Here is a 13,805-nt window from a genome sequence, read left to right as displayed (position 1 = left end):
CATATAAATACAACTAAAGTAAATAACTACAGCATACTATATAAATCAAATATTAAACATACATATATTTAAATTTTATATTTACCTTCACAATTAGTTGATACATTTTTCTGCCTAAGAAACCTCTCCACCATTTTTGAATAATTATTGCTATTTTGTGTAAATGCCTAGGAATAAAAAAATAAGCTTATTAGAATGCTTTCATTGAATCAAGAATCTCTTAAATCTTGTATCTTAGAATATATTCGCCTATAATCCAAGAGACCAAATTCAAAGCCATATTTATGTATACTTCTAAAGAACAAAAAAAGTTATTCTGGAATACAGTTAATAATTTTGAGAAGTAGGAAAAAAGACATAGATAACTTCATTATTTTGAGCTTGTGATTAAACTACATTTTAATTTCAATTGCTCATTAATAGTCTTTAAAATACTTTAAAATTTTAAAATTATCAAACAGAGCATAGTGACATGTTCAGAAGTAAGGTCCTATCAATACAAAGTATTATAAATAATTATAAGTATTTAAAAGCAAACTTGGAATGCTCCACAAATTTGTATGTCATGATTGTGCAGGGGCCAGGCTAACTTTCTATCATTCCAATTTGCATATATGTGCACTAGAAATAATTCTTTACATGAAGAGACAGTTCCCTCAATATTCATTTTTTTTTAATCCCATGTCTATACAAGCCAACAACAGGATGGATGAATTTAAAAAAAGAAAGATGTTGCTTTTATGGTTATGCTCCCAGTTTCCACAGTGGTCAAAAGAGAAACCTCTTGTAAAGTTGTATGTTTGGGTCTTTCTAGACAGTATAAGGAAGTACTTTAAAGTCTAATTCCCGGCCAGCGCCATGGCTTAACAGGCTAATCCTCTGCCTTGCAGCGCCGGCACACCGTGTTCTAGTCCCAGTTGGGGTGCTGGATTCTGTCCCAGTTGCCCCTCTTACAGGCCAGCTCTCTGCTGTGGCCAGGGAGTGCAGTGGAGGATGGCCCAAGTGCTTGGGCCCTGCACCCCATGGGAGACCAGGAGAAGCACCTGGCTCCTGCCATCGGATCAGTGCGGTGTGCCGGATCAGTGCGGTGTGCCAGCCGCAGCGGCCATTGGAGGGTGAACCAATGGCAAAGGAAGACCTTTCTCTCTGCCTCTCTCTCTCTCTCACTGTCCACTCTGCCTATCAAAAATAAATAAATAAATAAATAAAAAGGTATAATTCCCACTCTACTCTTTTTTTTTTTTTTTCCAGAATTGAAGGGAAACTTGGGAACATTTGGGTACTTAAGAAAAAGTGTGTGGGGGGGGGGAGGCTGGCGCTGTGGCATAGTGGGTTAAGCTGCTGCCTGCAATGCTGGCACCCCATATGGGCACTGGTTCGAGACCTGGCTGTTCCACTTCCAATCCAGCTCTCTGCTATGGCCTGGGAAAGCTCTGGAAGATGGCCCAAGTCCTTGTGTCCCTGCACCCACATGGGAGACCCAGAAGCTCCTGGCTCCTGGCTTTGGATCAATTCAGCTCCGGACGTTGAGGCCAACTGGGGAGTGAACCAGTGCATGGAAGACCTCTCTCTCTTTCTCTCTGCCTCTCCTTCTCTTTCTGTGTAACACTGACTTTCAAATAAATAAATAAATCTTAAAAAAAAAGTGGGAAGAATTACAATGGGAATAAATTTTACTCTCTGAATAACTGGAGCCACATCACTCAAGTATCGTTTGCTTTGAACCACCAACAAGTTGGAAAGGATTGGAACAGCTTCCCTGCCCCTTTGTCACCACTCGATGAATTCAGTATTGAAAACAGAAATCCACTCACGTGTTGTATCCTATGGAAATTGGGGAAAACAGTATCATCAAGCTTATTTATAATATTAAGAATTCTTGTATGCAGAGATGGGTCCATATAATTTAGTTTTCATTGATAAAAGATCACAAATTTCCTTTAAAAGGACATGCTACAATTTATTAACTTCATTTTAAGTAATGTAAAAGATTATTTCAAACAAGCACTACATGAATAAATTACATTTCTAAGAAATATATACTTTATAATATATTTGAGCAGTTTAAATGACAAAATCAATATACCTGATATATGCCCGAACTTGACATCCCCGAAACCAGCTCTGAATTTTAACTGCTGCATCATACTCCTTTTTTCTAAATACATCCACAACGCTAGGGGAAAAAAGAGTGTAAACAGCATTTCATTAGTAACTAAATATAATCTTAAAGCAAGTCAACCCGTTAATCTTTAATTTCTTCCAAAATGATACTTACAATTCAAATGTCATTTAAATTCTAAATAAAGCATTTTAAATTACAAGCTGTGTTTTAAAAATTAACCTTTCTCTAAGAAGCCATGTGCTTTCAACAGCTTTACTTTTTTATTTTTATAATCACCTATTTTGCAACTAATTAATGTACCAGTAATTCTTATTAGGAAATAAAAAAGCAACATGTTACTTTGTCATTATTTTTAAAATATAATTATTTCAATTTAGTTTAAATGCCACTACACATGCATCACACAAGTCTAAACTACTGTCATATTTCACTCATTCATCAGTAAATGAATGCTTCTAAATAAAATGAATCTATCATACAATGCTTATTCTAGCTAGAATTTTCAGAAAGCCCATTTAAGTTAAAGGAGACTAGAGATAGCTCATGGGACTTACGAAGAAATACATTAAATTTTTACATTTTAGTGATATATGAAAGGTAAAGTTTCAGTAAAGATAAATATCTTAATTTTATCAGTCATTAACTATTCCCTCTCCCCATTCCCAATTAATAAAGTGCCACTGCTTAGGCCAACCACAGTGTTGGCCTTACAGGGTAATTTATCTCCTAGAATACTGGGTGACACATATTTAGCACTTTCTGTTTGCTGAATAAATGGTTATTCTTTTTTTTTTTTTTTCAGATTTCAACATAGTTTTATTGGGAGGCTTTGTTTTCTCTTTTTCCCCCAGAAATCTTTTATTTAAAGAATAAAAACTTCATGCATTTCATAAATAGAACTTCAGGAACATAATGACTCCTCCCACCCACACTCGAACCCTTCTTCCTCCTCCCTCTCCTATTCCCATCCTTATTTTTTACTAAGGTCTATTACTTATCAAAAAATACCCTCAGACTTCTGTTTTCTTGGGCAGTTAGTTTTGGTGCTCATTATGCTAGACTATGTATACATACATAGCATATTTACAAAACTCATTTTGTCATTTTACATAATGTAAAACAGAATGGAGAAGCAATTTCAAACAATAAAATTCTTGAACAATATATAAGGTTGATTGAGGGAAAGAAAGCAGGGTTACCAATAAGTAGTAGTAGATTATGGTTCTAGAGAAGCAGGCAGGAAAGTTACCTAGAAAGCCTAGCTGAGAAGAGCCCATGACAGCAAAGAGAGGAATGCAAACATAGGCATCAAAGTCAGTGACCTAGTCACCGAACACATGATGGAGGGAATGCACACAAGTCAATACGATGACATAAGATATAGTTTTATAGTAGAATGAGCTGTAAAAATTACAAATGAGAACATTTGTTATCTTCTGACGATGAGGAGGAGACATAAGATTACAATGCAAAGGAAGTTTGGGAAAATAATTATTGTTGTATGCTTGTGCTACATGTACCAAATGAAAAAAAAGAATTTGTATTCAATTTATTCTTGTCTTATACTGTTGTATTCCAAGTAGGAAGGACAACAGTTTCAAATTCTTTTCTCTGGAGCCTTCTCTAACTTGCCCTGCTACAATTAGCATAACATTTAACACTATACTATTTTAAGAATTGTTTAATGATGATCTCTTCTACTAAACTTTGCAATCCAATCTATCTTTTCCTACACTGTATTTTTAGTGGCTCCTGTAAGATTGTTGGTATAATTCCTAACATTTAACCTTTGTCTTAACTAAAAGGGAACAGTGTGGCTTTTGGCACATCATTCGTGGGCCATACAAAATGATTAAGTTAAAAATTGACCTGCTGGGCTTAGTGAAAGAAGCCAGATCCAAGAGCACAAATATCATATGTTTTCTTCCATTTGTGGCAACTAATATAGAGTACACAAAAAATGCATATGTGTGAAATTGACATCTGGAGATTTGATTATTGTTTATAGCCCTTGTCTTAACTTCTGAATTCTTTAAATTGTCATATAATAGCCATGTAACACTTTATAACTAAGAAATGAAAAATGAAATAAACTGATAGAGTATTTTTAAAAACTATAAATATATTTTCAAGTCAAAGGGAAGCATTAGACTTATCTGGGAATTAAATCCTAAATAATTTGGCCAGTTAGCATACTATAAACCCTGGCCTAGCCTAGGTAAAACTCTAAGATAGAGAAAAGCAGGTTAGCTTTGCAGAGAGACAGTGATTCAAATCCTAACTGTGCCGCCTATTAGCTGGGTAATCGCAAGCAAGTTATTAAATGAAAAATCCATCTTCTGGAGCCGGCGCCGCGGTTCAATAGGCTAATCCTCTGCCTTGCGGCGCTGGCACACTGGGTTCTAGTCCCAGTCAGGGCGTCAGATTCTGTCCCAGTTGCCCCTCTTCCAGGCCAGCTCTCTGCTGTGGCCAGGGAGTGCAGTGGAGGATGGCCCAAGTCTTAGGCCCTGCACCCGCATGGGAGACCAGGAGAACCACCTAGCTCCTGGCTTCTGATCAGCACAATGCGCTGGCTACAGCGTGGCGGCCACTGGAGGGTGAACCAACGGCAAAGGAAGACCTTCTCTCTGTCTCTCTCTCTCTCTCACTGTCCACTCTGCCTGTCAAAAATAAAAAAAAATAAAAATAAAAATAAATCCATCTTCTTTAACATTCCTATGAAGCAGTGATCTTTCTACTTTCTACTTGTTGAATACTTTATTTGCTGGAGGATTTAAGCTGTGACTATTAAGTAAATTAAATATATTATAACCAAAATTAAAAGAAAAAAAAGGAAGAAAGGAAGGTGGAAGGGTAGGAAATACCATTATGGGTTTAAAATTATATATATGAAATACGTGAAATCTGTTCTCTTTATACAAACAAAAAAAGAAGCTAAAAAATTTAGCTTGCTATAGATTTATTAAACTTCAAGTCCCACCTGCAGCTGCTTTGGCAGAGCCAGACCGAATGATTTTCAGGCCTCTATGACCTAATAGGCCAGATGTTCTCTATCCAAATGGTCTTTTGAAAACATAAATCTAATCAAACATTTTTTTCTTAAAATTGTTTAGTAACCATGAAACATTTCAAGCTTTCTGAATGTAGTCTAAAGCCCTATAGAATGTGGAAGTCCTTCTAGATCTAGCCTGAATCTCATTTGCCATATCTTCTTCACCATTTCCATTCTATAATAGACCCATTCTATTATTGCTCCCTGAATAGCCCATGTTCTCTCTTCCATTCAAACTATGTCACATTTACTTTTTTTGAAATGGCTTTTCCAACTATAACTTTCAACAACTATATCTTCATAGTGATTGGAACTTTGTGCTACATACTACTTATAATAACATTTACATTCCTGACTACTGTGCTCACATTTTATTCATGCCTACATTTCACACATACTAAAGTATCTGATATATTGGAGATACTAAACAAATGTCTATGGGAAGAAGGACAGAACAAAAGGGGGCAGCAATGAAGATCTGTTAAGTAGTAGTTGAAGCCAGCTAAGAAGGAAAATATTAATATTAGAGAATACTGGGCTCATTGAATATCATCATTTTGTTAATAGAATCACACAATCTCGGGTTTGGAAACATGTTACATAAGGGAAAGAGAAAACAAGGTCCAATTATAAGAAATAAGTATAGTGCAGTGTCACAGAAGTTAATGGAAAAGGCATCAAAAACAGGAGACCATGATTAAGAAATGTCAAATGTTGTGAAGCAGTCATGGAAAACAAGGTCATTGTTCAAGAGGCTGAAGGGTTAAAGGAAATTTTTTTTTCTTTTAAAATCTTATCCTAGTCAATTACAAGATGTGATAGAACATACAAAATGTCATTTACGGAAAACATGGAAAAGATATAGTAACATAATGTCTAGTAAAGAAGGCAGCTAAAGAAGATAAGAGTTTGAAGAAAATAAGGAGCATATTTTGTTCAATAAGACTAATGTGAAATATAATTCATGATAATGGAACAAATCTGCTTCTTATCTAATGGTTATTTAACCTTTTGAACTATCAACATTTAGTATGACTTTACCAGCTTCCAAATTTTAATATAGTCTATTGAAATAAGTAAAAACATTTGTTTTTCCTTCCCTAGCAACTATCAATAGCTGGCTTTCTTTGCATAGGAAATAGCAAAATATGAATAAGGTACACAGATACACTTCATACATCCTTTGAACTAATGTATTAATTACTCTATTTGGTTGAATTTACCTTTTACTTATAGTTGTCAATTAAAAATTCAGAAGATAAGCATTTAAATTCTCTTTTAAGGCTTATGTTTTTAAACCATTCCTAGTGACACCACTCATCAAGTGGAAAATTAATCTCTTTCTGGACTATTAATAATAAATACATAAATGTAAGCACAAATTATATTAATAAGCCCTACATATAGCAATTAAAAGGAAGGAAACACTAAAAACTTAACTGGTTGTTAACTTGGTGCTAAGCTTTCACTTATTTTTCTCTTGACCTTTTATGAATTGCTTCAAAATGAAATTTACAGATACTTGGGTTACCCTGGGATGCTGAATACTATTAGTACAATATGTCACGAACTAGTAGACATTTTATGCTTAAAGTGAAAAATGTGGGTAACACTTTAATAGTGTATTAATTGCTTCAAAATTATAATGAAAATCCTATAGCAGTGAATAAAATATGACATCTACATGAATTCAAATTCAAATTCAAATTCAAAATAAATGTAATATTATAGGTATTATCACAATTCATACTAAATGGATTAATGATGAAAGACTAAAATATTACCAGTAATATAATAAGACATCAAGAACAAGTAAGAAGCTTTTATCATCAACTAAAATAAATAGTATCACCCCAGATAATATTATCAAAATATTGTTAGAGGCCAGAAATTAACTGAAAATAAATATAAAATGAAAAAAGATGTCTGCTTAAATCTCTTTTCACCAATATGCAAAAAACATTTTCCATATCAGGACACTGTATCAATTCTGAGCTATGTAGTTTAGCTATGAGTAAATATTAGATTAAAAACCCAATTGTCTTTTTCATTACCATACAACTTCTAACAATTTTAGACAATTTGAATAAAATTCCAATATTAGCTGTCCTGTGCTATAAGATATGTTGATGAGTAAAATTATTAATGACTTGCATATAATTTCATTTTTGAGTCTTAAGGATTCCAAGCTCCTTCTAAGCAGAAACTATATATAATCTATATTTGGTGCTTGGATTATCAGCCATGAATAATGGGATTGTTTTAGAAATATAATTTTCATAATTTATAGTGAACTTTAAAATGGAAAACGGAAAAGGTGTTTCATTGGGCGCACAAAAATTCTTGAAATCTATGCAGTACGCATTGCTGTGAATTTGTGAAGACCTATCATATATTGTTTGGCTTAATAGTCCTCATTATTCTTATATTAGTATTAATAAATAATGTGTTGCAAATTCATTAGTATTTAGTCCTATAGCAGGAGTTACTATAGTCTGTTACGCAGATTTATTTTGTCAGTGAAATTTTAAAATATATTTACTGTTCCTCACTTCAGTTCCTGAATAAGGAAGGTTCTAGTGCTGCTAGGAATGGGCAGGGCAAGCAGGGGTCTGAGCTAGAGGGAGCCACAGTGGCTCAGAATGGGCTATCGGATCCTCAGTTTAGTAAGGTGAGCATCCAAATGCTCAGGAAAGACAGGGCTCAGTAGAAAGGCAGCCTTGCTTTTAGGTGTGAAAAGGGAAGAGAAGAGTCTAATGTGAGGGCAATCAGCACAGGGAATCAGAGTTCATGAGTGATTACAGGGGCATTCTAGTTGGTGGAAAAGTAATGGTTTAACTTGGGGTGGTTAAGTCCACACTAGGTGAGAAGAGGTAGTTGCGGAGACTGAGGTTGGTCTACAAATGGAGGAACTTATGAAATAATTAAAAAAAATAAGGGTAAGGATGGCCATATTTCTTGATAGGTAAAGAAGCTAAGTTAGTGTTCTCCAGGTAAACCCATGGATTTTAATATATACATTGATTAACACTTAGATACAGAAATAAGCATAGATGTGAAAATATAAATATTTACACACATACTCTCTAGCTTTGTACACTGAGAGGGTCTGATGGTACCATCACCCAAAAATAATGTGCATCCCCAAAGAAAGAAGTGTTCCTTGGAGAAATGGAGGGTTTCAGGGTTCAGGCAGGAAAAGAACAAGATGAGCCAGGTTCATGTTTTTTGTTTATCAGAAAAAATAATTGTTACAATGATCAGGAAAGAGAAGGAAGGATGAAGAGTCTATCACTAGCCCAGCTTGGGACAAAGTTAGCATGAAAACAAGTAAGAGTAGTGGATTTTTACCCACAGTATAAAAAAAACTACTGAGTCCTCATGAGAGAGATAAATAAATTTCAGGTTTGATGATCTTTAGAATACATACATGGTTTCAAAGTACCCACTTTTTAAAATATTTACTAATGAAAAAGGGGGAAAAGAGAATATTTCAGTACAGAAACATAATGGATATCATTTTAATGAAGTGATTCAAATTAATATTGTCCATAATTGGAAAAATAAAAATTCTGCAGTACCTGTAGGGAATACATGGAGATAAATGAATGACTTCTGTGATATTACCACCAAAATGCATAAAAATAATCTAAGAGGCAGAAAATTAGACAAACATAAATTGAGGGAAATTCTATAAAAAAACTGGTCTAGCTCTTCAGAAGTGTCAAAGTCATGAAAATCAAAGAAAGATGGAAAATTTTTCCACACTGAAGACAACTGAAAAACTAAACAAAACAATCAGGATAATTTTTCTATGAGAAACATTATTGGGGCAATTGGCAAGCTTGAATGCAGTCTAAAGATTAGATACTAGAAATGTGCTAATGTTAATTTCCTGATTTTGATGGTTGAATTGTGGTTATACAAAGTCTTTCTGTGTTAAGAATTTGGGGGGGGGGCAATGGGCATAAAGTTGCAACTTACCCTCATGATTTAGGAAAAATGTTTATATACTGTGTTTTTACTTTTTCTGTAAGCATCAGATTGTTCCAACAATTTTAAATGTGTTAGTGTGCCTGTATGTTTGTGTAGCTGGTGAATTTTTTACTTCAAATCCTATGGTTTTTATTTCTAAAAATTCTACTTACTGCCTTTTAAAATTATTTGAGAGGCAGAGTGAATAGAAAGAGAGAGAGGAGGAGGGAGATGGGGAGGGGCAAGGAAGGGGGGGTGTTCCCACCTGGGAATTCACTCCTCAAATGCTTTTAAAAAGGCTAGGGTTGGGCAAGGGCTAAAGTCAGGAGTGAAGAATTCAATCCAGGTCTCCCTCAAATGTGGCAGAAGCCCAATTACTTGAGGCATTATTGCTATCTCCCAGTATCTGTATTGGCAGGAAGCTGGAGTTTGGAGCTGGAGATGGGAATCAACTATTTAACTACTCATTATGTTCATATTTTTCTCTTACATTCCTAGGCATTTTTGGATACATATTTTAAAAACATTGCTAATTCTATCATTTTGTATGTCTGCGTTTACTGAGTATATATTTTTTCCCTCAGTTATAGGAGATAGTTACATTTCTGTGCTATCCTTAATTTATAAGTAAATGTTAGACACTATGAATGTTATGTTGCTGGTAGTTTGGATTTTGTTCAAAAACTGACTGCAGGCAAAAAGATGGTACAATTTTCTGGTTCACCTGTTTTCCTTTCTCTCCGGGAAAAAATTCTGCATTGCCTATTTTATTAATGCATAAGGCAATGTTTTGAATAATTTGTTCATTCTTCTAGTTTTTCCTAGTGGGAGGGCAAGATTTGTAGCTGTCATTATTCATGGACACTTCATGAATATGTTTAATTTTCTATTTCCAAAGCAAAATTTTTGTGGCCAAGAACAAATGTTTTCTCACTTATCCACTGTTTTGCAAATAATATGAGGAATCCTGGAAAAGTTCATGGAGAATGCATGTTATGAAAAAAAACCTATGTATATTAAACTAAAGATATTAGATTTTGTACCAAAATAAATGCATTTCCTCTGAAGTTTCTGTAGCCTCCCAAACATGATCACCCAACACTCAATTCAAAATTTTTAAATACACTGGGAAATGTAGAGAAAAATTTAAGATTCTATTAAAACTATCCACACCCTCTAATTTTCAAGCTCTAATCACTGTTAACAGCTTTTTATGTATAATTCAAGATTCACAGTTTTGGGCAATGCCTCTCAGGGAGCCACCCCTCCTCAGTGCTGCAGCAGGAGGATTCTGACGTAAATAATTCTCACTTTGCTAAAAAAAATCATTGTTTTGTGTCTCAACATATTTTCACATTAAAAGATCACTAAATGCATTATATGTTTCCCATGACTTATTTTTTGGAGATATTTTTAGATATAATTATGTATAACATATTTCACCCTTTTAAAATGGTATCTATATTCTATCATAGGTTATATGATTTCATTTATTTGATCATATTACTTATAAGTACACACAAGTTATTTTCATTTTTTACCTATTAAAAATAACAACATAATGAAAGCCCTGGTATATCCAACCCTTTGCATAAAATAGTCTCATATACAAATTGTGTATACATGAGAGCATTGTTATAAGGTCAATAGAAAAAGGGACATTTTGGCCTCAAATGACATGCATTTTGATTCTATTCAAATGACATTATTGTATTTTGAAATTATAATTGTCCATCTCTATAAGAAAGTGAATCGCATATTGCTCTATATCCTGTAAACTTGTAAAATTATCATTTCTAGATTTTTTTCATATTTGATGAGGTTTTCTAGGCACACAAGTTGTCAGTAAAGATAATTTTACTTATTCCTTTGTAGTTTTTATGGTTACTTATTTTACAATATTTACAATTAGTAAGAAAAATATGGGCCATTTAATAAATGGTGCTAAGACAACTGTCTATCCATTCAAAAAGTTAGCTATCTAATAATGCATGCACATAAACACAACTTCAAAAAGAGTGAGGGAAAAATATAATAAAACTTTAAAAATACTATAAGTAAATAGAGATTACTTTATAATCTTGGGTTGGCAGTTAAATATAAGAATGAGAAAAAGAGAGGAAGGAGATGTATAATTTGGGACATGCTCAAGCTGACTTGCCCCAAATGGTGGAGTTAGAAACGTGCCAGGGGATTCCAATACAATCCCATCAAGGTGGCATGGACCAATGCCATCTCACTAGTCCAAGTGATCAACTTCAGTTCACAATTGATGACTCTGATAGATCTAAGAGTCAAAGGGATCACACAAACAAAACTAGTGTCTGATAATACTAACTGATAAAATCACAAAGGGAGAGAACAATCCAACATGGGAAGTGGGAGACACCGCAGACTCATAGAATGGCAGATGTCCTAAATAGCACTCTGGCCTCAGAATCAGCCCTTAAGGCATTCGGATCTGGCTCAAAAGCCCATGAGAGTATTGTAGGCATGGAAAGCCAAGACACTCTGGAAAAAAAAAAAAAAAGAAGAAGAAGACCTAAATGAAAGATCTCTGCGAGTGAGATCCCAGTGGAAAGAATGGGGCCATCAAGGTAGAAGGTGCCTTTCTCCGAAGGGAGGAGAGAACTTCCACTTTGACTATGACCCTGTCAGAATAAGATCAAAGTCAGCGAACCCTAAAGGCTTCCATAGCCTTGACAACTCATGACTAGAGCCTAGGGAGATTACTGACGCCATAAACAAGAGTGTTAAATTGTTAAATCAACATCAAGAGTCACTGTGTACTTACGTCCCATGTGGGATCTGTCCTTAATGTGTTGTCCAATGTGAAGTAATGCTATAACTAGTACTGAAACAGTATATTTACACTTTGTGTTTCTGTGTGGGTGCAAACTGATGAAATCTTTACTTAATATATACTGAATCGATCTTTGATATATAAAGATAATTGAAAATGAAAAAAACTTGGCTTTAAATTGGAAATGGCATAGAAAACTAATCAATTTTTAAAAATATCATGTTGGATCTCTGTCCTTAATGTACTGTACATTGTGATTTAATGCTATAACTAGTACTCCAACAGCATTTTTCACTTTGTGTTGCTATGTGAGGGCAAACTGTTGAAATCTTTACTTTATATATATGAAACTGTATATAAAGAGAATTGAAAATGAATCTTGATGTGAATGGAAGGGGAGAGGGAGCGGGAAAGGGGAGGGTTGCGGGTGGGAGGGAAGTTATGGGGGTGGGGAAGCCATTGTAATCCATAAGCTGTATTTTGGAAATTTATATTCATTAAATAAAAGATTAAAAAAAATCTTGGGTTGGGAAAAATGTTCCAAGAAAGCCTAAAATCCCTAATGCCAGAGGAATAGATTAATATAACTACATGAAATGCAACAACAAAAACTTGATGGTATAATAGATCACTGCATCAAGAGTGAAACAGGATGGCATTGGCTTTGGGACAGGGTGATGGAAGAGGTGGAGGAGTTGTAGAGGTCGGTAAAAGATTATTCATGTGGTCTAGAAGAGTGGTGAGGAAATTGATATTGCAATCAGAAAAAAAGAAGAACCGATAGTATATATGAAGTGTACAGCTAGCAGGACTATCGCCTGTACTCAGTCATGTAAAGACTAAAAATACACAATGAATTTTTGGAATTGGCAAAGAAATGTCTAGGAAGAACACTTACAGTCTCCGTTGGATTCTTCTAGTCACATATAAAAAGCTATCCCATAGGTCTCAGTCACATAATGCTCATTTAAATTTAACTATAAGTATCATAACTGCTCATTGTGTTTCTATTATTTCTTTTCCTCCTCTTTCCCTATATCGAGATCTGTGTTCTGGTTTAATATTCACTCGGTTGAAAAGGGTACTATATATTCTTAAGTACATTTCCTCAGATCAGGTACGCAGAAATAAAACTCTCGAATTTTTACACATCTGAAAATTTCTCTATTTCATCCTCCGTCCTAAAATTTAATTTATGCTCAGATCATGTCACAAATCAATAGTAGATACCATTTTTCCCCTGTATTCTAGCTTGCTATGTTGAGCTGATAAGGGAACCAAAACTGGCCTCCTTCCTTGGCAATTAATTTTTCTTTTCTGTCCAGATGGGAAGCTTCTGTGATTTTTTTTCTAGCCTTGGAATTTCACCAGATAATAGCTCAGAAGCACATTTTCTTTAAAAAACAAAAATTCTATTTTGAACTTAAAGAGATGTTTCCAATCAAAGCCATATTCTTTCTTTAGGAAAGTTTTTTTTTTTCTATAAATCTGTCTCTTATCTCCATTCTTATTCTACATTCTGCAACTATTATTCCTATACTAAGCTCTCTAGATATGTACTCCATAGTGTTAATTTCATCATGATTCTTTTTTTTTTTTTTAACTTCAATTAGCCACCAGTGAACATGTTGGCAAAGTGAGAGCTCTGATTTGGGCACAAGACATGAGCAGGGATCATGTGCATTTCCGTTTATCTTTTGAATTAATGGAACCATTTTTATTGTATTTCCCTAGCACTTACGTTGGCTGTTGATTTTAGAAATGTATTTCTATTAGATAGTGACTTCAACAAGGATGCTAACTAGAGGCATCTAGTGTTCTTTCCTCCTTTAAAGGAAGAAAAACAAAAA

The 13,805-nt window shown here is 34.4% G+C and overlaps 1 protein-coding gene across 1 annotated transcript in view; it reads right to left on the bottom strand.

Annotated features, from left to right (window-relative positions):
* The window catches only part of SPATA17 (spermatogenesis associated 17), a 291,772-nt gene that overhangs the window by 273,711 nt on the left and 4,256 nt on the right, over positions 1-13,805 (bottom strand). Inside the window, exons 2-3 of the mRNA XM_062211329.1 lie at positions 2,087-2,176; positions 86-167 (exon numbers count right to left, since the gene is read on the bottom strand). Coding sequence (XP_062067313.1) covers positions 86-167; positions 2,087-2,176 — 172 coding nt within the window. The remainder of the gene's footprint in view (positions 1-85; positions 168-2,086; positions 2,177-13,805) is intronic.

The sequence above is a fragment of the Lepus europaeus genome, chromosome 14 (assembly GCF_033115175.1).
Source record: "Lepus europaeus isolate LE1 chromosome 14, mLepTim1.pri, whole genome shotgun sequence".
NCBI classification, from domain to species: domain Eukaryota; kingdom Metazoa; phylum Chordata; class Mammalia; order Lagomorpha; family Leporidae; genus Lepus; species Lepus europaeus.
The sequence above is the reverse complement of the archived record's forward strand: the minus strand, read 5'-3'. Positions and strand labels throughout refer to the sequence as shown.